This window comes from Lytechinus variegatus, chromosome 1 (assembly GCF_018143015.1).
Source record: "Lytechinus variegatus isolate NC3 chromosome 1, Lvar_3.0, whole genome shotgun sequence".
Taxonomy (NCBI): domain Eukaryota; kingdom Metazoa; phylum Echinodermata; class Echinoidea; order Temnopleuroida; family Toxopneustidae; genus Lytechinus; species Lytechinus variegatus.
The window spans coordinates 60,705,146-60,732,917 of NC_054740.1; the positions used below are offsets into that span (position 1 = coordinate 60,705,146).

Here is a 27,772-nt window from a genome sequence, read left to right on the forward strand (position 1 = left end):
GGGGAGGAGTGCTGCAATTTTTAGACGAAGAAAAGAGATAGTCTGCAGCTAAAAACCATATTTCTTTGTTTCATGCATCTGAATATCTGCAGGTAACATAATTGCGAACAAAATGTTCATACAATCTTTTTTACATATGTAGGAATTAATATTTAATTCAAGCGAATTAGGTCCCAACAAACTAAACGCTTTTCAAAAGATTATCTTATTCATATGGTGAAATGAGGTTTGTTTTTTAAGGCTAAGTTTTTTTGAACAAACTTTAGGAGATGTTCACGACGTATTGCGTGGTCAACGTGTTAGACTCTTGCGCGAGCCGTTTCTGTGGGGTTTTTTAATGTTTTGGCGGAGCAGTGGTGTAAAAAAAAAATACGCCACCGGTGCGACGGCGCACCTGTGTTTGCTGAGCCCTCCACAACGCGGCTCAATGATGGGCATTAACAAAGAAGGTACGTGAGCTCGTGTTGCCGTCGTCGTAGAATCCTGAAGTTTGATCTCCATCGTATACACTTGCAGTCTGCAATAATCACCCTGTTTGTATGGTACTAATTGAGTCTGTGACTTACCTTTAGAATACAACGCAACACAGAAATAGGGTAATGCAATCAGCAATGCCCATGATACTATGATGTCTCGTTCTATAATACAATCACTGATTGAATCAGTGTTGGGCCCATTGCTATTATATTTAATTTATTACAATTTTCTTACAGATGTCTCATTCTATAAACAATGGACAATCAATTTGCATTGCATTCTAAAGACTAAAATTAAATACTTTGATTTATTAACAGCTTGTGATGTCATGGTAAATTTGTTATGATTATTATTATTACAGCTCTTAATTACATTTGATACTTAATTGATCTGATGGTTAGATTGAGATAGTAATGAAACGTAGTTCCAGAGTCTAACTTTGACTCAGATTCAGAAGTGTTTCTGACTATGTGCAGTCAAGGAACTTAAGTATCAATGAACTGAAAATGATTTTGATATGTATATAACAATAATGAATTGGAAACAGACCAGCATTTTTATGGGTTTTTTTAACTGTAGCATCTGCGGACTGCGGATTGACTTCTGGTCCGTGTGGTGGTCGTAATGCCAGCACAGGAACCACTCTTGCTATCAAGTAAGTGCATGTTGGTTTAAATGAATCAGAAAAAAAATCATAACTAGATTGATATAACAAATTGCAATGTGAAATCTGATCTAATTCAAATATTATTGGAGCACCAAATCAAAATATTTCCTCTTAGTATAAAGTGTGAGGGAAAATGGGGCTGATAATTGATTTTTGAAAATGGAAAATATCCTGTACAAAAGATAATACAATGTACTAGATACCAACAGTACAGACAGTGGATAAACATAATAATGATGTGAATATAATGTTCTTGACACACCCACTTCAGATAGTATTCAGCAACAAAGATACATTTGCATGTACCACAGCAATAAATGTAAATTAAAAAATGTTATTAATCTATCATTAATCTCTATTACTTGGATTTTAAAGTAAGGCCTACTCAAATTTTTAAAAGTTTTTCCATAACCACATTTGGTTAAGTATTGATTGGAAATAAATATTCACTTTTAATCACAAAAGTGATGATGACAAGCTTTTCTTTTAATGACCCTTTTTTTTCTTTGCAACTCAGGGAGGGCAGCAATTTTACTGTTACTTTCCAGAAAAACCTTGATCATTATTACGCAAGTAACCCGGTAAGTTTTTATTTCATGAATAGAAATAATTTCAATTTTCATCAGTTTTTCATATTTTCTGCAAATCTAACTGAATTATATGTAGAAATGTAATTTAAATTCAGACCTTTCATTGATCAAAATTGTGCAAATATTTCAGCAACTGAAATGAAAAATGTATTATACATGAAATGAATTCTCAATTACAAATGAGAAGGACTATACAATTATTGAATACTTGATTATTTATATATCACCTTTGAGTAATTATGTTGTCTTTTACACTCATCTCTGATGTGAAAACAGAAATAGAATCAATCAATTAGTCAATTGTTAGCAACCTTTGATTTAGAATTTGTCAGGTGACCTGTGCTTCCATAATAAAGTACAGAATGATTTACTTAAGTGACCTTTATCTTAAATGTAAATCTTATCTGGAACGTACTTGACCTTGTTGGTATGGTTGTATTCTTAATTCTCCTTTGAGATACATCACAACCAATAGTTCAAAGTTTTGGACAATTTGGCCCTTATTCCGAAGTCAGGTTTAATTTAGACCAAGGTCTAACTCTGTGCTAAAATTATGGGGAGCCAAACATTAAAAAAATCTGTTTACATGGTACATATCTTTGGTTACTATTTTGTTTCCTTTTGCTTTCATACGGAAGAGAAATATGTCAGTTGTAATTCCCAGACAATTATGAACAATTTGGGTGTCATGTGAGTTGATAAATTGAATGTGCACTGTTATGGATATGTATCCCAATTGGCTCTCCATAGATAAACCAGAACTTTAAACCAGGGTTTAATTTATTTTAAACCTGACTTCAGAATACAGACCTTTGTGTATAGGCTTATCAGTTTTTACTGATAAGTGAATAGAAATTTTCAACACTGATATCCAATTATATATATATACATATATATGTTCAGTTCAGTTGTTAACATGGGGGTGGGTTACAGTTTGCCATGTCGTTAGTTCTGCAGAGGGCTGTTGGGAGGTGGAGTGATAAATATTAAAATGAAAGGCGAAAGAGAATAATTGAAATTTAGAATTATCTTTTCTGGCAATTTTTAAGAAGTCATGAAGAGATTTCTTAGAATTTTGATTAATTATTAGTAAACTGACAATAAGGCAAGTACTAAAAAATGTTTTTTGTCTGGTGACCACAGTGCTATTATCCGAAACTTGATTTTTCAGAAAGAGTAACACTATTAATGGTAATGTAAATACATGTATATAGTATGTATGATATCAAAATTGAGGCAAATTAATTTTGATTGACCAACAGGGATACTTCAAAATATCTGTGAGTTTTGATGAAGAGCAGACTTTCAAGCTGTTACATTCTACCAACGATACTCCGGACCCATCCCTCACTCTCTACTCTATGAACGTCACCATGCCATTCATGTGAGTTTACAAATCCTTTTAACAATAATGATACTCTGTTCTTGTGAAGTGCATATCATGTATCTCTTAACATCTTTATGTGCTTCCAAAGGAATGTGGATATTATTACCCTTAGCTCGACAAGCATTTTTACAGTGTACAAGCATGTCAAGGTATTAATTCCTGCCAGGTACGCATGTACCTCACCTGGGTTGAGTGAAGCACATTGTCAAAGGAAATTATGCTATGGCTGGGATGGGAACCCATGACGCTCTGTTTCAGAGGCTTGAGACTAATCCACTGGGCCACCTTGCTGGTTATTGAGTGATTAAAATTCATGGCTTTTTCTGTGAACATGGCGATGAGGCATTCCCATCCGTGAATTGCAATAATGAAAATATAGTTTTGGGTGTAGTTAGGCCTATATATTTCAAGTCACTGACAAAATTTTATTAGAGATATGCATAATAGAATTTTGATATGCTATTGAAAATGCTATGATGTGAGCATTATGATCAGTTAGATTTCTGGTTTGATATGGCTCAATGTGCATTTCTATGTGAGAGCATTTGCAAAGGAGCATCTTTCAGAACCTGTAAATCAATTTATCATTCTGATCTTTTCTTATCTTTCAGGCCGTTGGATAAGCCAGGGACATTGCAGGTAAAGAAATGACTTTCATTATTTCACATAACAATGTTAGAATTCAGATTGCTTTTACCATTATGTGTATACCATTTCCAAGTATCGGAATGAGCTGTCATAAGGACTCTGGCCTGAATTCGCAAAGGTGTGTCAACTTCAACCATTGGGTGTTCAAATTTCTCATTGATCGATCGCTAGTCTGCTTAAGTATTAATTGATTTTCTTTAGTCAAAACTGATCACTTGTAAATTTGCAATTGATTGCTTTCTTGCAACACCTCCCAAGCCACCCTTTGTGAAATATCATTCAACTAATGTACATGTATTTCACAATTCATTTCTAGCAGGTGTCTGATTGATAGTAAGTCCTAACCTTCTGTGTCCTTTTGTCTTGTTTCATTGTCATTCTAGGTCGCTTACGTGACACAGAACCCGCAAGCTCCGAAAGAATTCTACCAGTGTAGTGATATCATGCTCTATGGGGCAAACATTAAATTGGCAACCGTTGTTTGAGCTCTGGTCAAGGATCCTCATGTGCAAATTGTTTTAATTCAGATAAATTTGTTTCAATCATCAAAATAAAGTTTTTTGAAATGTTATTTATAGGATTAGGTCCTTAAAAGAAATATTGCTACATAGAAATGGGTACCCTTTGTGACAAACATATGAATTTAAAAATCAGCAGTTTTATTAGAAAAAAATGAATATCATAAAAAAATCAAATGTTATCCATCCTTCCTTAGTTATCCATGTTTACTGTGCAACATCTGCTGCACAGCCAGGGGTAGCACTAGGGGCACCGCCTGATTTTCAAGTAAGGGGGGAAAAAGGAAAATGAGAAAGAAAAAACTATGAGAGGCCTGGATTCCCGTTCTGTAAACAGGAGATATTAATGATATCACCTCTAGACCATAACCCCCCCCCCTTCAGGCAAATACCCTTGTACCACCCTGCAAACAACTGATGCTCTGTAGTATGGAAAAAAAATGTTGAAACTGAACTGAATTAATGTGGAAAAACATCTGTGGTATGTTCCAACTGACACTCCCATTTCAAGAGATGTATCATATAGATATATTGATAGATGACCTGATTATAAAAGATCTTAATCTCTTAACTACTGAATTCTGTATTCCCATAGGCTTTGTACAGGGATCATCTGGTTCCAGTAGGCAGTGGGTTTAGGGGATTTGGGGGAAGAAATTATCACCTTCCAGGTGGGTTTTTCATAAAGCTGTTCGTAAGTTAAGAGCGACTTTAAGAACGACTGGTGATCCCTTCTTGTGGTAAATGGTATATTCATTGGCGATGGCTTAGCGCGTAAGAAATGATCACCAGTCGTTCTTAAAGTCGCTCTTAACTTACGAACAGCTTTATGAAACACCCACCTGCTCCTTTTCATCAGCTGAGTGTACATTGCACATCCTACACCTACAGTGCACTTTACGAGTCACAATTTTGTATTTGTGCTTGTTTTTTGGCAATATCAGTATGGCATAATGGACATTTTACTGGTTTTAGAGACATCTGTAGGGGATGATTCAACAATGTTTGAATTAATTCAGGCAATCATCGAGTAATTTCAAGTTCGATGCTGCTTTTTTGGTGCCATCAGCACAACACCAGGGCCCTGTCTTACAAAGAGTTATGATTGATCCAATCAGTCATAACTCTATGGAAATCCATCAGTGTCATAATATTTTATACAGGAAATTTGCAAAATGTCCTTTGTAAACAAAAGAAAACACACAAAATTGTCAAGAAATCAATGAATTTATGGATATACATTCATATCTAGAATTTTTTTTGGAACAAATATGCATTTTATATGTTGACTTTGCTGGATTTCCTTGGTTGCGATCGATAAAATCAGTGCAACTCTTTGTAAGATGGGCCCCTGATTTAAAATGAACCTGGGATTAATCTCTCAAGGTGTTGAGCTAGCACTGTGATTTGTAAACTCACGTGAGATGATAGAGATATGGAAGGTAAAGTGACTTGTGTTTAACACCAATGCTTACACTAACACTGAATTAGAAATCACACAGTATGCATGCTGGTAATATACATGGTGTTAGTATATTTTGGGACCACATTCATTTTGTAAACTTTCATAAGGTGTTAGAGCTAGGGAAAGCACTCTGTATTGTGTTTTAACACTAACACCAATACCAAAACTGAATTCGGAATCATCCAGTACGATTTCATGTTTGATGTCTTCCATGTAAGGCGTTGGATAATGTGAAGGCAGTCTGGAATGCATTTTTTAACACCAACTCAAATATCAACACCGAATTTGAAATCACCCAGTGTGATATTGCATGTTTGTGATGATGCATAATAGTAGATGTCTTTTAATAAGGACAACATTCTATGATTATGAATTTCACAATTATTTAGCGGGAACACAGGGTCATCAAAGAAAATGTTATTTGTACAGGTACTAATGTCTCTTGCACAAAGTTTTCAAAACGTGGGGATTCTTTTGATAATACAGGTATTTGAATATGTAGTTTATATATGTTTTGATGTCTTCCAAGCACAAAATCATGCTTTCAAATGAAGTATAGCATTTGCAATAGTTAAAGACAAGGTATGTCTTGTTATTTATAGGCCTGAATGTAGTAAACTTCAAAAACATTCTAAAGGTTATTATGATAATAAAGACAATCATGTGTCCTTTTAAGTTACTGAAATATGTATAAGACTGTTTAACTTGAATTGTTTTTTATTTTGAACTCTCAATCTCCAGTTGTCATGGTGAATAATGAAATAATAAGAAAACATTTGTAAAAAAAAAGTTGAATTGTTTACATATTATCATGGAGACTATAGATAATGAAATATTACTTGTATACTTCTGCAATTTGCTCTTTTATTGCAAGTCATAGAAGTCTGGAGATTCTTTCAAAGAAATTCAGACTTTTTTTTATTAATTTATTTTCTTTCAATTATGTAATTTGTGATATTGAATTATGAAATATGTATGTACAGTAATTGTGTGAATTCCTTAGAAATTCATTGAGAAAATTTCCATGGATATAAAATATCCGAACCATTTGGGTTTGTATTTGCAACAAATTGAGATGCGAGGTAAGGTCGACTGACTGTAGTCAATTACAGCTTGGGCTAGAGACCTCAGGGACCAGCTAAAATAGGTTGCATAGGTTCATATTCTTAAAAATTTCAAATAAGGATGTGATATTACAAAGTAATCCCTAGTTCTAGCTCTTTCACTGTGATTGTTGGACCTTAAAAGAAAGGGCTTCCATTTTCAGATAGAGATATGAAATCGTTCATGCCGGTCATGTTTTGTTCGGTGAATTTTATGATTAGTTTAAGATTAAAAATTATGCAAATGAATTGATTAAAATCTACTTAAAATTATGAGAGAATTCATGTGTGCATTGTGACATAGTTCTTGATCTTATCTGATTATCTCATTTTCATGAACATGCATGCCTGCCAATATCGCAAGTCCATAAACAGAGACAAAGGATTACAAAAAGAAAATGAATTTAAGTAGGGACATTGATAACTTTTCTAAACAACTATATGGACAACTTTCACAAAAATAGGGACACAGTCATTAGGGGTGAAAATTGTTGTTCTTCTATTACCCAACAAAAGGGACTTTCCTTTTAAAGGTCAAGTCCACCTCAGAAAAATGTTGATTTGAATCAATGGAGAAAAATCAGACAAGCATAATGCTGAAGATTTCATCAAAATCGGATGTAAAATAAGAAGGTTATGACATTTCAAAGTTTCGCTTATTTTTAACAAAATAGTTATATGAACGAGCCAGTTACATCCAAATGAGAGAGTTGATGATGTCACTCACTATTTCTTTTGTTTTTTATTGTTTGAATTATACAATATTTCAATTTTTACGAATTTGACGATTAGGACCTCCTTGCCTGAAGCACATTCATATTTCAAACAATAAAAAACATAAGAAATAGTGAGTGAATGACATCATCGACTCTCTCATTTGGATGTAGCTGGCTCGTTCATTTAACTGTTTTTGTGAAATGAAACAAAATTTTGAAATGTCATAACTTTCTTATTTTACATCCGATTTGGATGAAATTTTCAGTGTTATGCTTGTTGAATTTTTCTCTTTTTATTCAAATCAAGTTTTTGTTGGGGTGGACTTGTCCTTTAAATAGGAACAGATGGCAAGTATAAAGATGTTCGAGTCAGATATCTTTTTTTTTTTTACATTTCAGGAAATAAAATTTTTTCCCTGTACATCATAGAGCAATTAATTGTTATGCACGTCATCATTGGCGTAAAAGGGACGGGGGGCTTTGAGGGCTCTATCCTCCCAAAAGGAGGGTAGTAGTAGTAGTAGTAGTTGTATTAGTAGTAGTAGTAGTAGTAGCAGCAGCAGCGGGCAGCAGTAGTAGTAGAAGTATTTGTAGTAACAGTAGTAGTACTAGCAGTAGCAGTTAACTAGATGCTTTGAACTGACAAAGAACGGCAAGACAAAACATGGATTTATGGTATTGTGCATAGTAAGTGCCTTTATTATGAACACCAATCAATGCATACACAATCTGTGTAATATTCCTGTAAGTGCGTCTATCACCTACTCACAAAAAATATTCTCGTCTCTTATCAAAATATGTGAAAAAGTGGAAAATATATGCAATCTATGCACACATTTGACACAAATATATATACTTCTTATATATAGTTCTTACAATATATTTTTTAATGAATGATACATCATCATACATGTAGTTAATATAAATACAGTATAATACAATATGCATCGAAGAATGATACTTTTCCATGAGTTGATCTAGGATTTGATAATCGCTCAAATATCATATGAATAATAAATGAAAAAAAAGTTTAAATTAAAACAAGAGCGCAGCTGCTCGATGTCATGATCATGAAAATATTTTGTTACTTCTAAATTTTTACTCCGGTGTGTGAAATGGTTAAATCACTACACATTTGTCCCATGTAGCACAATAAATGACATTCAGTCAACTCCGCGTACAGTTGGAAAAGTAAAAAATAAAAAAGAGTACATCACATCACGGCCAGTTAATAGAAAGACAAATGGAGAGCAGAAAGAAAATATGAAGAAAGAAAAGACAAAATAAAATTTGAACAGTAATTAGAAAGAAAAAGGTAGATATAATTGGAAACTAATATAAGGATGAGTAGCAAAGGGAAGAAAACGAAGAAACACTGATTGGGTAAGTATTCGTGCCAATGAGAAAGAGAATAAGTGACAGAGAATGAAAGAGAGGGAGGGGTGGAAAGAGAGACAGAAAGACATAAATGCTAGAGAAGAAAGATACTAGATAGACGAAGAGAATGAGATTTGATCAACTTTTTGTTCTTATTACTGCCAACACCAGTAAATTTCTTTCATTACTGCATATTTTCTTTCAAATAACTGTATATGATTGCTAAATTGTATGGAAAATGGGAATTTTAAACTCCCCAGAGCATTGCCAAGTTAATGATTCTCCACAGATGTGCCAATTTAAGGATTCTGGTGATCACTTTGCTGCGGATTTTCAAAACAGTATATGTGCTGCATCAAACTTAAAATAAGAAACCAAGCATGACATAGTTGCTATAAAATAGCATTGCACTGAGAAATGAATGCCAGAAATAAAACTTGCATTATATACCAAGAGAGTTCTTGAACATGATGGATGTTTTGTTTTTAATTCTTCTTATTTAAAGTTTGCTATATTTTGGACTAGGTTAGGTTATGCACCTTAAGTGGAATGGCCCAGTCAAGAATGATGTTCTGATTTATATCTATTTGTGCTCATACGGTCATGCACATTCAATTAATCTGTGGCTTTAACAGAAGTGAAATAACACTGCAATTTCACTGAAAAAATACATCAGATTGGTGTGATGATCTTATGATGTGACAAAAAAAGAAAAAATCTTTTTTCAAAATCATGAAACAGGTAAAATTCATGAATGGGGTGTTTTTCTTTCATATTGTTGCAGACATAAATCCTTTTTTTTTTTAAAATCATTTCTGAACAAATTCATAGGTTGAGGAATCCAACAAGTGTCATGTGCAAAAGCCATTACAATATTCTTGATTGGCAAAAATAAAGCAAATTTTAAAAGCAGGAAAGAAATCTAGTGAGATGTATAAATAGAAATATAGCAATAAAAAGAAATAAGGAATCAAGTATCTTGGGATGATATCAACAGTTTTAGATAGTATCTCACATAAATCTCTTCTGAATATTTCTTCCTAATATGAATTCCTTAGAATCATACATATGACTAAATAATACCTGATTGCATACAACTTGATTTCATTAAAGCAATTCCTTTTCAGTTGGTAATTTATGCTTATCTTGGCTGGGTATAATGTGTTAATAACAGTCACTTTGGTAAAGCAAGAAAATGCTTTGCAATAAAAAAAATCTTGCATTTTTTAATCTTTCATTATCATCAGACATACCGTACATAAATCAGTTGAATTGTTTTCTCGAATAGTATCATACAACAGATACAGAAACTGTAGGGCGATGCCAATCAAATCATATTGTACTCTGATATTCAAACTTGCATGAGCTTTAGTGAATCTCCCTGACATATCATCCTACACTGAATATAAACTACACACTATCACATTAAAGCATTAAGTTTCAATGAGTTGTTCAATCACGGGCAGTTGGAATTTGTTCTATGCGACATTTCGCAATGTCATGTACATATATACAGAGTAATCTACACGGCCTATTCAAATAGACCCATTCGCTTGCACACATTACACTCGTCATACTTCTAATCATACACTGAACATGAAACATTTTTATATGTACAGAATGTCAAGATAATTAAGTCTTTTCCTTTATAGTTCAACTTTATAATACCTATATACACTATGCTACACCATTCAACATCCCTTTTAACATCTTTCAAACTCTTATAGTACTGAGTGCAAAATTAGATGTTGTTCTACCATACTCATTTTGTAACAGATTGCGCAGCCTCACTCGCTCACGACAAAAACACTAACATAATGCCGAAAGCTTCATGAAAATTTAATGGCAATAGAGAATGTTTCTTTTCCCCCTCCCCCTTTGGATATTTTACAATTAACATCTCAAAGTTTTGCGTATTTTCTAGGAAAAGAGCCATTTACGCACCTTTTATTTGTGTTGAACAACACCAAAAGAGACAACTGTGAACAATGCAGGCTTGATCTTTATAAAGAGCAGTTTATCTCTCATTCAAGAAAACTGTTAATGCCATATGCTTGCATAGCTATATGTTTGCAGTATCTAACAATGAAAGCAGTAGTATCATTGACCTACAACTTAGCACCTCATTTAAAACCAACTGGACTTTTTTCAAATTCCTGTACCGGGGTATCCAGTCATAAAATATCTCAAAAAAAAGTTACAGAATTTTAACATGGATCTGCAACCTACTGTATCAATTGCTGTGAACCTATTGCTCGTCCTAATGAAAGCATACAAAAAATTGCACTCCTTTGCAAAGAAAAAATTGTTCGACACAATGAATAACAAACAAATCCGAGAAAGATTATTGAAAATACAAATATGGGTATAAGCAATCCACGTCCATCATCACACACTAACAAAAAGAAAAATCATTACAAATCAAAAACTATAAGCAGCACTGTTGGAAAATAAATTAATTGTTGAGAGTTGCAAAATAATCAATAGGCTGTAAACTTTTCAAAGGGCAAGAGAACACAAAGAAGAATCAAAATGAGAAGAAACTAACAAAGCACATTCCTCTTAAAAAAATACAAATATATAGATTTTCCCCTTTATTATTTTTCTTCCTTCATATTATAGAATCTTTCTGAGCTAAGATGAAAATGAACAGACTAAATTTATGAAAGAAAGTAATTGTCAAGAGTGGCAACATATCCCAGAACATTCTAGGAAATTCATTGCTACAGTACACAGTCTACAGATCAAAAGTGGTATTGGCTAATTTGTCTTTTTCAAGTAATTTTGTCAATATGATATGTCATTATAAAAGAGAGAAAAATATGCCACAAAGACTTAAAAAAAAAAGAACATTTACTTTTGGGCACCCAATAACTTTCAACATTTCACCACCAGTTTATAATATGGCAGCTACAATTGTAAAAATATCAGAGATTTTTGTGATAACACTAATTGTCATTTTTACATCATTTTCCCAAAGGAAAAGTTTTGTGTCTTCTATTTATTTTATTTTGTTGTTACCAAAGCGTAGTCATAATTTGTAAACAAATTTTTCGGCATTACTCCTATGTATTAAGATCACATGCTCGATCTTTTAATGAAAATCATAAGTCAGAAAAAAATGGAACCAGTGGGATTCGAACCTGCCATCTACTGCTTTCCGGGCAGCGACTTAATCACCAGGCTATTCTGGTTCACGGCTAAGTCACAAAGAACTGGAATTCAAATACCCTTGATCCTTTTAAAGTGTCATCATCTCAAATCCCATAAAACTAGGCATATTACTTACAACACTGAATAAAGCAACAATACATTGCGGAAGGAATGTGCTTATGGCACTAACATCTATTTGGTCTACGATATGTCAAATCCACGTTTGGTCGCTACAAAATTTCTGAATCTGGGTATAAATCAAACCTTTTAGTTTGAAAAAAAATTAACTTACGTATATATATTTGATAAAATAAGAGGCCTACTAATATAATGTTGTCAGTATCACATTGCAAATGAGAATGATGATTCTACTTTGGCTCCATTTTAATACTCAATTCACAGTTCGCTTGTATCTCACAACTGATTGCTTGTTATACTGGCTTCTTTTATTTCAAAAATTAAATAGAATCTTTTTAAATGATCGTTGATCATCAAAGAAGAGTTGTTGCAGAGGCATCAGAAAGCAATATCAACAATATGTAAATATATGGAGTAGATCAAGCATTGTGCCTAGTGCAGCAATATGAATTCTATTCATTATCGAAATGCTTACACCATGCTGAAGCAAGATAGCCTCTAGCCAATTTGGACCTAATAATATTTTGTGCAGGAATGTTGTTTTCTCTCATCAGTTATTCACATAAGATTGGATATAATTACTGCTCCAATACATTGCACTATCTCTTGCATGTAACTTGAGCATTTTAATGATACGGTAGCAAATGATAAATATTTTTGTCATCAAATATCTCTCGCATACCAAAATACAATATAAAGACACTTTGCCTGGATGAAATCTGGTAAAAAAAAGGACAAACTTGCACCATATAGACGTCATCTCACACACCAATCTCTAGGCATTATTTAAAGTATGCAAAACCAAAGTGATCTAGTCATACTAAACAGAAAATGATCCTGCATACACTATTTGCAAGAAATATCTTGGAAACATTGCCTTTCAACATTTGACCACAATCTTTTATAGAATCAGAACTGCCCTACTGAAAAATTGCAATTTCGCCACCAAAACATATAATGAAGATTGCAATATATAATCTTTCCTTGCAATATTACTTGAAGATTAGTCTACTTTTGCTAAGTAGAGAGTGAACTTGGTATATCAAAATTCAGTTGAGGTAACATAAAGTTCTGCACGAGCTTTTGACTGATTCCACCCATCTTGTTCACAGAGAGTATTGCAAAGGACCACTAAGCCATTCCGGTGTTGCCAGATTGTCCACAGGGATGTATGAAAGGTACAGTTCTACCTTCCAGTATCGCTTGCTTGTCCACAGGGAAACATTGCAAGGTACAGTTCTACCTGCAAGTGTCGCTGGGAACAGTCACTTCCAGGAAAGAAGAAAAGTCTTGTGCAGCTGATCGAGAAGTGTGTAGGACAGGTATGTAAAGTTAGTTGGTTACCAACCAAAAATATTAATCCTCACAGGAAGATCTCTACATACGGTCGCTTCTTGTAGTATCTTCATCTAAGCTCCATGAACATTCCCACTCTTTGTCTTTCTCACACATACAAAAAGTACAATGGTACAAGCAACACAATCTCCTCTGTGCTTCCACAGTATCGGGATAAATCCAGAGATGCCAACTTTAACATTTACCTTTCAGGGAGAAGTTACTGAGGAAAGAGGGAGATTTTACTCGATTACACACAATCCACATAGATATGAAAGAAATCAATGTATGAATCAGGTAGATGTTGACAATCTGCAGTTTTTCCACTCAAAAAAATCTGTCAATTTTCAGGGGGTCTCTCTGACAATCAGGGAGACTCGGCATCCCCCAATCGACAACAGTCTCCTTCACAGACTTTATAAATCAAGATTAAACGAGTCTGATGAGAGTTCCTCGACCTCATGTAGGTCTACACCTGATGATCCACTCCGCCGTCGGATTCACCCTGACCAGCGCCATCATGTTCGTCTCGGGATCCAGACAGCGCTCTCCTGTTATTAGAAAGAGAGGAAAATGAAAGTAAGGATCAAGTGTTGCTCAGCATACAAGAATAAAATAGTATTAAAAAATTTTAATCAGATACATTCTGTATTTCAACAATACAAGTATATCTACAAAAACACTTCTATATTATTTATATGGAAAATATTACATATTCTCCATATCAATTCATGTCACTTAGGATGTGATTATTCAACTCCCCAAATTCGAACCAATTTAATATAATATTTTCAGTAATCTTTCATTAATTTGTAATTCATATTTTTTATGGTTACAAAAATATAAATCGCATCCATGTAAGGAATATCAACAACTGTACATCACATCAGAATCTCTAAAAGATTATCCAGACAAATCAAATAAAAATTGTGGGGGCTCCTAATCTAATTAAATAGAGCATATTTATGATTTCATTCATTAATTAGAATATTCAAATCATGATTGAATTTTTGACGGTAAATGACCACACAATTTGCTTAATTTCATATTTTCGGTGCTGAAAGTCATATTGGTTTCGCCCTCCACACTGTGCTATAGGTTCAAATGATACGGCTCTATGAAAGAAACTTACAATCAGTACTCCCTACTTTCATAGGTATCTAAAAAGGTCATATCCATGGTTTCGCCACCAGTGTGATTTCTCTGTGATTTTTAAAACCCCCACTGTGTTATCTATAGACACAGGCAAGAAGGAGGGTACTGTAAAGGCCATAGTGGGTCATTGGTTCAAATCTCAGCCATGGCGTAATTTCCTTCAGCAAGGAATTCATCCACAGTGTGCTGCACTTTGCCCAGGTGAGGTAAATGGGTACCATCAGGAAGTAATTCTTCAAAAACAACCTGTGTGCACCTGAATAGGTAGCCTAGCTTAGCCGGGTAATAATAATAGCAGGGCCCGCTGGGAGAACAGTTTTCGGGACTGAAGTGGCAACCCTAGGTAAATATACTTTTATTATTATAGCTTTATTTTACGTTAGTGGGAAAAAAAATTCAACTTACCTATGCTACCCCCAACTTCATACAGATAGAACTTTGGTGCTTTACTTGAGGTGATGTTGCTAATCATATCATAACTTGAATTCCTATCAGAAATAATGACAATGGGAGAGAAAAATATCAAGTGATGTTTAATAGTGATAACAAAATTTAAATCCCCAGCAGAAATGAAAACAAGAGACTCTTTACAGAAAATATGCAACTCTAAGAATCAAATAGCAATGCATGAATTGAGGACTTGCACTTGCACATATTTGAGTTGGTTTGAAAAAGCAAACCTTTACTGTATCAAGTAAAAGTTGCTATTATGGTAACTTCACCATCCATTGGTGACTACCATTGTAACAATGCTAGTCAGCCAATCGAAATCAGTGATCCCAAGTAAGTTGCCATGAATGATACAGAGAAAAATTTGCTTTTAAATACAGCTAAAAGATCAAAGACAAGTCTACGAGAGCAACTTTCTTTGATTCTGATTGGCCAAGAGGCACTGTTACTACAAACTGTGGGATAAAAAGCCAAACACATCTTTAATGAAATGCTCCCCTGGGAAGCATTTCAGGAGAGGACTTGCCAGATGTTTTTATCCAGCAGTTACCACAGGAATTATGCTTCTCAGGTAATGTATTTTATTACTTTAAAATGATTGTGCTAAACTAGTTTGGGCCCCGATTCATAGAGACTTATATACAACTATGGTAACTACCATGGAAAACTTTGATTGTGATTAGCTGCTGAGCCCTGTTACCATGGTAATTGCCATAATGACAAAGTTACAACAGTCGTAACTCTTCAAAAATTAGCCCCTGGAGGAAAATATAGAGAATCAACATCGAAAATATTCTTATTCTTCCTTCTTTCCAAAATGAGATTAAAAAAAAAAAACATTAAACTTCTGGGCTCCATAACATAGATTTGCAATCAATTGTTGAATAATATTAACCAATCAGGATTATGGTTGCATGGGTACTTTGTTCAAAACACTAACCAGGAACCAAGCATATCCTATGTCCATTCTGTCCATAGCAAATCTTTGTGTTACAGGACCCTGGGATCACTTAATAAAAAGGTTATTTTCCATATTTTGGGCACAAATCATCCTTTCCCCAGTAATAATGTTTTCTTCTCTTTTTCAACTGCCACGAACCTCTGCATTGATTTCTTTCTACTCCGTCTCTTGAGGCTATTCCTCTTCATGGGGGCTGGTTCGATACTCGTGAAGGGCGTGTCCTCGGTGAACTTGGCGACGATGTCTCCCGCCGTGGTCCTCTCGCTGAGCTGTATCGTCGTGAGGACCTTCTCCACCGAACCGGGCGTCTGGATTCGAATGATACCTTCTTCAACCTCCTGTATTAACACATTAGGTGAAAACTTTGTATTAGAGCAACCAAATATGCTTACGAGTACTGACCACTTCATGTATTGTGAAATCAACGACAGGGATTTCCCCTCATTGAACTATGTGGTGTAATGTGAAGTTATTTATCATGAATGATACTCATCTTTACTGGCAATCCTGATCCTATTGGATACATTAATGTCTCACTGTATTTTTTCAATCACTTATTATTGAGGTAGTGCATAAATAATGCATATGCATGAGTAGTCAGAAGTGGAGGGTGGAGGTTCAGAAAAAGAAACGTGTGTATGAACGAAAACATTTCAGAGCAAATGTATGTATGTATGGTCAAAATATCAGGAAATCATGAAATACAATTTATGATTAATATTTGAATAGAAAGTTTCTTGTAACATTAAAGCCAATTATGAATCAACAAATGTATTTAAGAGGGGGAAGTGAGAGAAACAGAGAGATAAATATAGAGAGAGAAGGGTGGAGGGACGGTGTTCATTGTTAACTTCCCACGTGAATCCCTTGTTACAAAAGTAAATGCCTTAAACATATTTTTGTTAGTAGAAATGTATCCCAATTAACCTTACAAAACAAAAAAGTACATTAAAAGGATGTTAAATAGTTAAAACATGCATCTTTAATGAACATTCTGGCTGGCTCACAAAACTCATACAGTAAATCATGCAGCTGAGTAGATTGCTGGTTGGTTAAATGCATTTTGGCGCTGCGGCTTTTCTCAGAAGCTTTTATGCCTTTATAAGTACAAGGTAAAAATTAGCTCCCTGTCCGTTGGAAAATACTCAGTTGACAAAAACTTGCAACTCAAAAGTAGAAAAACAAAAACAGCAAAGAGCAAAACAAGACTGATACCATCGGTTATTTGTACTCTTAAAGTTAAAGGAAAGAAGTTAGTTTTATTAAAAGACAGAAAAGTAATGGCTAAAAGGAGAAATGAATGATCAATATTTCATATGAACTTTACGTAAACACATACAATTTTACTAAAAATCATTCATACAAATAGTGACTCTGTGCATTTGTGTTTCCTATACAATTGTATGCATTGCTAGATCTTTTCCTCTACCATAACTCACTCACACATTTTATTAAAAATCATTCAAACAAATATTAACTCTGTGCATTTGTATTTCCTATACAATTGTATGCATTGATAGTTCTTTTCCTCTACCACAACTCACTTTTAAAAGATAATCATATTCTTTGCAGTTTTGCTTATCATACCATGCGTATCGCTGCTAGTGACCTAGCAGCAAAAGAACCTGCACTTAAATTTTGTGAGGCCTAATATGGTTCACAGTTCCATTAGCATAGCTAACAAAACCAGGGTTTTCTTGAAAATGAGTGTTTCCTTTCATATGTCATGCATAAATATTACAAGATGATTTAGATGAGAATATAGAATCACATATACCAAAGAAATATCAAAACATAGATAGGGTTAGCAATTAGCAATGACACAGTATACATGTACATATTAATAATAATGAAGAAGTTGTAAACAAAATAAAGAAAGAAAAAGTGATCAAAGTATGAGAGAGTTAATAAAAGAAGTTGAAGAAATCTGTCAAATAATACAAAGTAACAACAAAAAATATCATTATTACAAAAATCATATCATGCCAATTGAAATCATAAAAGTAGCGACAAATTAGAGTGCATTGCATGCTTAAGATCGGTCGAAGTGCATCCACTTTGCAATGTAAACACAAACATGCAGCGTAAAACTTAAAATTGAGGTTAAATCATCGACAAGTTGTTTTATTTGATGGCAACATGCAAAGCACTGCGCCAGGGTTCTGCAGAGCTTAATGCATTGTTAGGCAGGGATGCATTTTATAATGCACAATGCATGTAAAAGTTTGGGTGTGTTTGTTAACCTCATAGATGCCACTCCTCTTATCTTTGCTTCTCTTGAATAACGTCATGACCTAGATAGAGGGGAGAGACATGATGGAAAGATAGAACAAGGTAGATTCTTTTTTTGTCTAGATGGATGGATGGATGGATGAGTTCAGAAAGGAGATATTGCTTCACTCCTTATAACAATGGAGTATAAAATTAAAGAGATTTGGAAATCTGCCATGTACCTATTCATGATGGCATGATTTAAGTATTTTATGATGGGTGGGGAAAGGAAAATCACAAATCAATAAACTGATATATAATTAATGTATACAGTTCTTTAAAAGAACTCCCATTCTGAAATTCTAAATTCTAAAATGACTACCCTTTCCAAGTGACCAGAGAGAACTTTTCACAATTGTCTCGATTATGAACGCCACTAACCAATGAACCAAATACTGAATACAGCCTAGGAAATCACTTTCTTGGTATTGCATCACGATATGATCCACATTTTTAAAAGGTTTTTAAAGGTTGCTACACGTAAAGTGTTTTAAGTTACAGATTTTTGCATGAATATGACACAAATTTGTAAATATTTCACTTCATGAAATCAAAAGAACAATCAATCTGGTATAAAATCACTCTTTTTTAAAACACTTGATCAATGTTCAATCTGTGAGCAACGGGACAGTAGGGAAGCACAAGGAACATTACATAAAACAAGTGAAAAGGAAACAGAAGGGGAGGGGTACATGCTGTTACATTCATTGTAGAAAAGAAATAAAATATTTGCTAGACACACACACACAGCAGTGAACAAAACATTACAAGAGCGCACACATAATATACACTTCTAAAAAAAGAAATTAAATGGTGCTACATTATCACAAGAAGTAGAAGAGTATGAAAGGTGGATAATTTTACTTGACTGTGATGTTGGTTCAATGTATTATTAAGAGATATCATAGCAATTAATATTGTCTCTCATTTCAGTCAAATACCACTGATACATCCACTTGTATCAATACTTCACAATTACCCCTAAATAAAAATAAAAGCTTGAAAAAAACCACTCTTTCAGTAATTAATCTGAAAATCCAAAATTGTCAAAATTCCTCAAGAACTATATGAACGTAAGCTTCTTTAAGATAGTGAAATATACATGGTTTAAATACAGTCCCTATGAATTTTCACTGCATTAATCCCAAATCAGCCCATTAGTGTACATGTACTATAAGCCCATGTGTATATATATATGTGTGTATATATATACAGAAAAAAAATTGTATATGGATAGGCGTATAGGCACACACATATATATATGCAAAGATATATAAATTAATGATTGGTCTTTAGACCTGATTCATATACTTTCCATTTGGTCTACTCCCACAAGGTCTAATCCTTCTTCTCTACAACCAGGTTGTCTACCAACCATTTTGGTATAATTACAGTTTAGCTTATTTACCATTTTGCTTAATTTCCAGTAAGGCCATATGACCCATATATACCCATTTCATCTCATAGACACCTGGTCAAACACAATAGTCTATAATGCTGTTTATGAACCAAATTTTGTATTCGGCAAAGTAAAAACAATATGTTAAAAGACAATGTGGAAATCAGATCAATTGAATATTGGAATAATTGAGAATTAGACTATATCAGCATCAGACCAAGTGCTGTGTAGACCAAAGTATAATTAGACCAGATTGATCATAGACCAAATGGGATTAGCCCATGTGGTCTTAGATCTTTGAAGTAGACCAACTGGTTGTAGCCCGAGTAAACATAGACTATGAGTTTAGCCCAATGTGGTTATACGCTATTTGAGAAATAGACCAACTGCTTGTGGATGAAAGTGAATATATATAGGGGAAGGCGGGGTAAGTTGAGCATAGGGGCAAGTTGAGCCACCAGCCCCAGGCCAATAATGAATGAGTCAGACATTGTGGTGGTGTCATGTATTGATGACCCATATCGTAACCCTAACCCCACCACATTGTTTCCAACTTTGAAACAAAAAGTAGTTTTTTAGAGGGGAAAATGTGAATTTCAGCCAAAAAAGTAAAAAAGAGTGTGAAATAGATAAGTGCTTTATAAACACACACGTCTTTAAATATAATAAAGACATGATAACAACATTATTAGTCTAGGTATGGATCTTCATTCTTGTCATAGTCTTTTATATGATGGATGCATAATAAATGTGTGGATACAAAATTATCGCACTAAGTTCGGACTGGGGTAAGTTGAGCCAAACAGCATGGGGTAAGTTGAGCCATGGTAATTGCTATGGTAATGTATCTTAAAAAACAAACAAACCATAAAAATCGATTTAAATGCAGGCTGAAAGGAGCAAATTGACATGTCTGCTCTTTTCCTTTTAGAGGATGTTAGTATTCATAGAAAATTAGCAAGTGAAAAGACTTTAAACAAAAATTGACATGCTGGTTCTCCCCCATACATTTTGTACATAGTTTTTGTGGCTCAAATTACCCCAGAAGGTGGCTCAAACTTACCCCATATATGGGGCAAGTTGAGCCATTTGACATCGTTTTTTTCAAAGGTCACGATGACTTTCAGTGTTGGGGTAGAAAGTTATATATAGGTGGAAAATATTTCAGAAGAATGAAATTTCAAGGCAAGGTACTTATTTTGACAAGATTATTAATCATATCAATTCTAACATGCAAAAAGCAAAAACTGTCACAACTTACCCCGCCTTCCCCTACCCCAAAGACGTTGGTGTGATAAGGAGGAGTTCTTACCGATTTGGAGTCTCTTGCTCTCTTCATGTCAACCTCATACATCTTCCGCACCTGCTCTAACATCCTGAATGGAACCTGGTAGATGAAGAGAAAGAATGCAAAGGAAGATGAAAGATAAAGTAGTGATAAAAAGTTATAAACAAAGACACTAAATCAGTATGGAATGCAAACTATAAGTTGATTGCATTTACCTGGGGGGGTTTTCGCAACCTTTCTGAGTGAATGATCACTAACACTGCAATATGATTAGAAAGATGAAAATGCGCTGGAAAATATTGATACCACTTCTCGTGCCATATGCTATACCATCCCTGAAGAAGAACTGTTCAACTTGAACCTAATCATTTACTCTCTCTAAATTGGAAATGCCATGAAAACATAGAAATCACTGTATAAAGCCGCAAAGTGGTAACTTAAATAAATCTTTATGTCAATTTTTTATGTCAATTTTTTTTTGTAATGTAATGTTATACATTGTATCCATATTTGATATTCTTCAGGAAATAAAGAACATTTTGAGAGGGAAAAGTCTTTTAAAATCTTCAATTTGAGGAGTAATAGCAGGTTGATTTAAAATTATCAAGAAAGTTGTGAGCCTCTGCGTACAACCATGCCACCAACCATCATACTAAAAACGGAAATACTACATACCACCCACAGGATGTTGTGGTATTTGACAAGCATGCGCATGATGTTTGACGTCCCCGCCGCTATGTGAAGCTCCGAGTAGTCAGGTGACTTCTTCCTTGAGATGGCTCGTCCAGAGAACAGGTTGGGTGCCATGATCATGGCCACGTTGTTCAATGACATCTTGTTCTGTGACTCGTTGCTCACCACGCGACTTAGGTATGAGAGTAAGAGCTGAAAATAGATCAAAGATGACAGGTTAAAGCCATTAAAAGATGGAAAATGTTTATATAAGGCGATCGATGGATAAAAGTGTATCGTCAGAGTGGTCACAATGCCATTGTTCATAGAGCCTCAATTTATTTATAACAGTAATTCAATTAGATTCAACATCACATTATTTTCCAGTGTGGCATTTTTTTTCGCTCAAATTGTACAATATCACTTGTTTTACATTGACTTTAAATACCGTATATAGATGCATATAGTGTATATAATCATACAGAATGCTTAGACTAAAAAAAAAGAGTAAAAAGAAAAGATCAGAAAACTACAGGATGTTATCAATAAAAACAAACTTAAATATTTGAGTGATGTGGAAAAACACTGAATTGACAAAGAACTTGACAATGCAGAAGGGAGATTATTATTCAGGTGGCAGGATTACAGTGTGTAAATGAACCAAAGGAATAACCAATTAAACCACAAGACAAATAATTTTACACAAGTCCAAATCTAGTGAGATGCTGCTTCTTAATAAAATTCTTAATTTGTTCCAACAACAAATTACTAAGATAATTAGGATTTTGTAGACAAAGGATAAAAATATTTTGAAAAGTGCGAGCATGTCAAGATCAGGTGTGACATTCCACTCTGCCATCATTTGTATATCACTTTTCTGAAAGAAACAATTTTTTTCTCTTTTTTGGGGCAGAATCAGTACCTAATTTTGGGACTCCCATGCAAATAGGACATAGAAGAACATCTTCAGACACAGAATACTAATAAACAATATAAACTGCAAAGACAATAACAGAATCTAACGACAGCAAAAGACATGGCCCCTGTTTCATTAATGATCAATGGAAAGTAACAAACTACTGTTATGGTTTATTAAAGACTGTTATTCGAATGGGTAAATGTTAATTTGTTGGGAGTTTATGACTGACAAAGTTTTCTGAAAAAGTGGCCCAATATATTCCACTATTTCCTGCAACATCGATCTCCGTATGGATTGTAGCACTTGTCACAGGGAGTAGCACTTTTCAAGGAACTTCAGTCCCAAGGATATGTACAAAATTATGAAGTATCGAGGGTCCTGTTTCATAAAAATTGTCATCACTGATAATTTGGAAGCTACTGCTGGAAGCACCTCGAAATCATGACTTTTGATTGGCTAAAAGCAGAGTTGGAATACAATTCTGACAACATACTTAAGGGAATACAGAACTGTCAGGCTGTGGTTTATATTACTTAACTCTTCGCACCCTGAAACGATTCTGGAAGATAATCATGGCAATTGTATTTCTTAACTCCAGATTTCAATATTACATCGCTAATGTATGTAGATGTTAAACAAGAACTAAAACCCACTAATCAAACTCTCCAGTATAATGGTAAGGGACAAAACTTTTATTATTTGGAGTGTTGAATTCTATTGTATGAATGTGCAAAATTGCAGCATTCGCTTGCCAAGGGTTTTCCATGGAAGACTTGAATCCCAAGGTCTAATAAATACAAGTGACACCCACATATATAAAATATGATAAGTCATCAATTGACTCCTCACAGCATAGACACATTCTTCTCAAAATAATTTTCCTTGGGGTTAATCTAGCTCATCCATCTCTTTTCCCCTTCCTTCTGTCGACAGGTAAGCCAATGACAGACCTGGTACAGAGTCAGACGACGTTCTCCGAGCCTCAGGGGGGCGGTCGCAGGTTTAATTGACCAACGATAGAAACTGACCATTGTTGGGTTCCAGTCCATCAGAGAACTGGAACAAGGGGATGTCCTGGTCTAATTCTTTTCTGGGTCGTATCAAGCATCATCTAATAACAGCTATGCCTTGTTCTTCCTCTGTCAATGAAGAGTGATTGGGCATTATGAAGCTGAATAAATCTTTTCCTTTGAATTTAACCCATGAAATGCAAGAATTTGTGTACACGTACTTTAAACAAAACCAAATAAGATTCAGCATAAAACAAAAACTAAACTACAAAATTTTAAATAGTAGCAAAAGTCCCTTGTTCATCTTTTTAAATATATCAAAATTATCATAATTTTTTAAAATGTCTCTATAAACAAATGCTATATCCTTTTCAGAATTACATTGCCTTTTATAATTATCATTAATAGTGCAGATTTCCTTCTTAAAGATGTAATTTCCAAATAAAATGTATTAACAAACAATCAAAGTTAAGACAACATTTAAGTAAAGATAGATCCAGAAATATGACAGAAACATGAATTCCAAAAGCATTCATCTCTCATAGCTCTCTTTTGGACACTCCTTGGCACTATATTCATCAAAATGAATAGGAAGTAATAAAAACAGCTCCATTAATGAACCGAGTAACGAATGACTAAACTAATTATGTTGGAAGGAGACGTGGAAGTCTGTGAAAATAGGAGGAGTAATTATCAAGTTAGTTATCTCGCTATTGTCTGAGACATAGTAATTCCTCTGGGGAAAGACCTGTCTGCATAATTCTGTCTCCTATCATATTACATATCAACTTGCGGAGCATTCAAAATGTGATACAGTCGATTGCATAACAGTTAACACAGCCAAATTCAATTGAATTTCAGGTTTCTGTTCTCCTCTACACACACCTCGGTTGTCTATCTTCTTCCTCCTGTTCTAATAGGTCCAAACTTCTGTTACAAAGGTAATTTTGAATGGATGTGCAAATGATTAAACACAAGGACCCTCTTCTTTGCTTTCTACAGGATTCAAGTGGCATAATAGGCATAGACTTTTGAGGAGGGATCAACTAATCTAATTTGAAAGTAATTTTGAAAGAATGTGAAAGTGATTTTGCCTTTTCCATAGCTACATGTATAAGTGGTTATGGGGAAGTTATTTGAGGTCCAAGCCGTCCAGTTTTTTCAAACAGACAGTGAGGTTATTAACTAAATACATAACACAATCAATGTTCCTATCACCTGACTTGCGTAATTTCACAACACATCACACGCATGGCTATCAGAACCAAGCCTATATGTTGACGTCGTTATCTAGGCCAAGAACCATCTATCGTCCATTCTACCATCGCAGGAAACCGCACCTGATAATCACTATGACATCGGGAATAGTTTCACTGGATTATCACCAACTGACCCCCATTACTGCAGCAAGGCCAAACATTAACAGAAACACTTCTATATATAGTACAACGTGGGTCAATCACGTACTATGTAACTGTCTACGTCACAGTGTAACTGAGTATTCCATGCAGGTCCGTGACTGCTTATTTCACCATTGTCATCACATATTGGTTCTTAGCCTTATCGTTTATAGTGTAAAGTATCGCAAGGTCCTTGTTGGTTGAAACAGATGGTTGCAATTGCTACTCTGGAAATTAAGGTCAAGTGCTCAATTAGAAATGTAAACTATTTGTATTGTAATTGATAGTGGCATGTGATACACCTGAAGATATTTGTAGATTTCTTTAATCTATTTTTTACGAGGGGGGGGGGTGACATAAAGAGATATGCTTGATATTTACAATTGACTGCAAATATTATACGTGGATTGCTTAAGACCAACAGTTACACTTATTGTATAATTGGATCTTTGATGCAACAGCTCACTGGGGACTATTTTTAAAAATTCATATAGCATTTCTATTTATTTCAATGTAGGTTAAAACAGCACTACTAATTAAATTCACTGCTCACGTGCATACATGTAGGTGTCATGGCCGGAGATTGAACCCAAGGCTTTCAGATGTCTATTCAGTTGCCTTAGACCACTCTGCCATGGCATCTCAGGACTGGGGAGTATTTCAAGAGAAGGAATTATATACCCCAAAATTAATTTTATCTGGCAGCTATCATACTCATAGTAACAGTGTATTTCTTAGCAATTCAAAATAAAGAACAGCAGTCAGCCCTGGGGAGCATTTCATGAAAGGACAAGCCAGACGTTTTATCCGACGAGTCCCATTTTATCCGACAGTTACCATAGTTACAGTGCTTCTCAGCCAATCAAAATCAACCTGTCGGACAAAAATGTTGATGAAACGCCCCCCAGATTAGACATACAAAATTTTTTGATGCTGTGGGGAGTGTTTCATTGTGCCATCTTGTTTCATTGACAACTATTAAAAGCTCCACAACTCCTTGCACCTGATTGGCTGAGATAGATTTGTTGTTTCATGAAAAGTCCCTCTGTCGTATTATTTTGCAAAAAATTAGTTCCAGGATGAAGGTTTGGATACTAGACAAAATACAAAAAATTGGCATAACTTAGGAAATATCTGACTCATCTTAGTATCATGTTGGCATAACATACTTTCAGAATGGTTCATATTATGACAAATTTGGCAATATTTCATGGTCTTATTATCAAAGTAGCAGCGAATAAGTCTGCACCAACAAGAACAGGTGTGGTGTATTATCAGTTTCCTTGTCACCATGCAGCTTGAGTATTACAAAGCTTTGATGGAACCATCAAATAAAGCCAAATATTTGTTCAAGGGTTCGTGACAAAATTCACTGACATTACAAGGAAATCACCGACTTATTAATTTTTTATTGAAACCACAACATGATCTCATATTTTGCGGGGAAAAGAGAGGAAATCATAACTTGGCAGATATCAAAGAAACATGTGGATGCATTGAATGCGTTCCATGGAGTATGACGTGAGTCATTGTTTAAAACCATGAAAAGTACAAAGATAGGTTGAACAAAATGGCCTTGCTTTCTTTACAAACTAAGCTCCTAACTAAATGTAATCTGAGGAAAGAAATAAAATCTGCTTGCTAAAAATAAATTTCTTTTGTACATAATTTTTTTTTTGTGTGTATAGTATCAAGTAGTATTAATTAAAAGCAGTTGGTGAAAGTAAATGGGGTGGTACATGTACATCGGTAAGATCATGTACTGGAAAGGATGATAAGCATGAAGGTTTTATGAGTTCTCTGGATGAGAGGTTCAAGAAGGTAATGGCCAAAGACATGGAAGAAGCAAGTCAAGGAGAGTAGGAGGGGTGGGTAGAGGATCGATGGAGGTGCACTGAACAGTGCAAAATCAAAAGGAAAATTAATACAGGTACAGGCAGATAAGGTCTTACATGTATTTTGTTCTGATCTACTAGGGTAAAATGAACAGATGTCTCTCTGAATAGCAAAATTCATTGATCAGAGAAAACAGTAATGGTAGTTTAAATCAACAGGGCCCAAAGTGTAAGAGGTCCTAACTTCAGAGATAGCAGGGACAACTGATCTAAATCAGTCGAAGCTCTTTATAAAACAGAGGATGGCCTAGATTCTAGCAGATCACCAACATTCATGTTATCATCAAGATCAAAACAGGTTCATCAAGGGGTGATCACTGTCAACTCTGATATATGCTTTTCACACTGAATTTCACACTGAAACCCCATACTATCCTTAACCCTAAACTATCCTTAACCCCATTCAATCTTTTTTTTTTGGTTTCACACTGTGTTTCTTAACCCCATACTATTTGCTTAGCCAGGGTTAATCCCTAAACCTTGCACAGAATATTAATAATTTTGCCACACAGCTGGTAATCAACATGCATTTTTGACTTCTTTGCTTGGCTTATGCTGAGCCACACTTTTCCTTACACTACATCTCTTAGCACCGCAATAAGCCAGCTAACCCTGGTTTTTAGCGGGCTAGATAGTACCATACCGTGCTTGCCCACTTTGCCAAAACGTAGTGTGAAACTGAAGTGAGCTGAGCTTAACCTCTGGAAATTGGTGGAGCTAAGACCCCCCTTAGCTGCACCTTTTCCCAGGGTTAAGGAAAAAAGGCGCAGTGTGAAAA

At 34.7% G+C, this 27,772-nt stretch overlaps 2 protein-coding genes across 5 annotated transcripts in view; one reads left to right on the top strand and one right to left on the bottom strand.

Moving 5' to 3' along the window:
• The first annotated feature begins 337 nt into the window (after positions 1-337).
• On the top strand, positions 338-4,460 carry LOC121431305. The gene is made up of 6 exons (XM_041628818.1): positions 338-449; positions 1,057-1,132; positions 1,662-1,725; positions 2,997-3,118; positions 3,733-3,760; positions 4,153-4,460. The coding sequence occupies exons 1-6, from the start codon at positions 338-340 to the stop codon at positions 4,252-4,254; spliced, it is 504 nt and encodes a 167-aa protein (XP_041484752.1). The 3' UTR covers positions 4,255-4,460.
• Positions 4,461-12,774: 8,314 nt separating this feature from the next.
• LOC121418684 (rho GTPase-activating protein 18-like) overlaps positions 12,775-27,772 on the bottom strand; it is a 128,854-nt gene continuing 113,856 nt past the window's right edge. For 3 of the 4 annotated variants that reach the window (XM_041612670.1, XM_041612679.1, XM_041612698.1), the window contains 6 exons: positions 21,774-21,983; positions 21,123-21,197; positions 18,384-18,434; positions 16,279-16,478; positions 15,135-15,217; positions 12,775-14,125 (listed from right to left, as the gene is read on the bottom strand). In XM_041612670.1, coding sequence (XP_041468604.1) covers positions 14,034-14,125; positions 15,135-15,217; positions 16,279-16,478; positions 18,384-18,434; positions 21,123-21,197; positions 21,774-21,983 — 711 coding nt within the window. In that variant the 3' untranslated portion in view covers positions 12,775-14,033. The remainder of the gene's footprint in view (positions 14,126-15,134; positions 15,218-16,278; positions 16,479-18,383; positions 18,435-21,122; positions 21,198-21,773; positions 21,984-27,772) is intronic. The other variant, XM_041612690.1, reaches the window with a different exon arrangement.

Bases quoted from the DNA above. Each gene is read 5' to 3' on its own strand.
- LOC121431305 (XM_041628818.1), top strand. From the start codon at position 338: ATGTTTTGGCGGAGCAGTGGTGTAAAAAAAAAATACGCCACCGGTGCG. The intron at 450-1,056 runs GTACGTGAGCTC...TTTTAACTGTAG, and splicing joins GATGGGCATTAACAAAGAAG to CATCTGCGGACTGCGGATTG. The intron at 1,726-2,996 runs GTAAGTTTTTAT...ATTGACCAACAG, and splicing joins ATTATTACGCAAGTAACCCG to GGATACTTCAAAATATCTGT.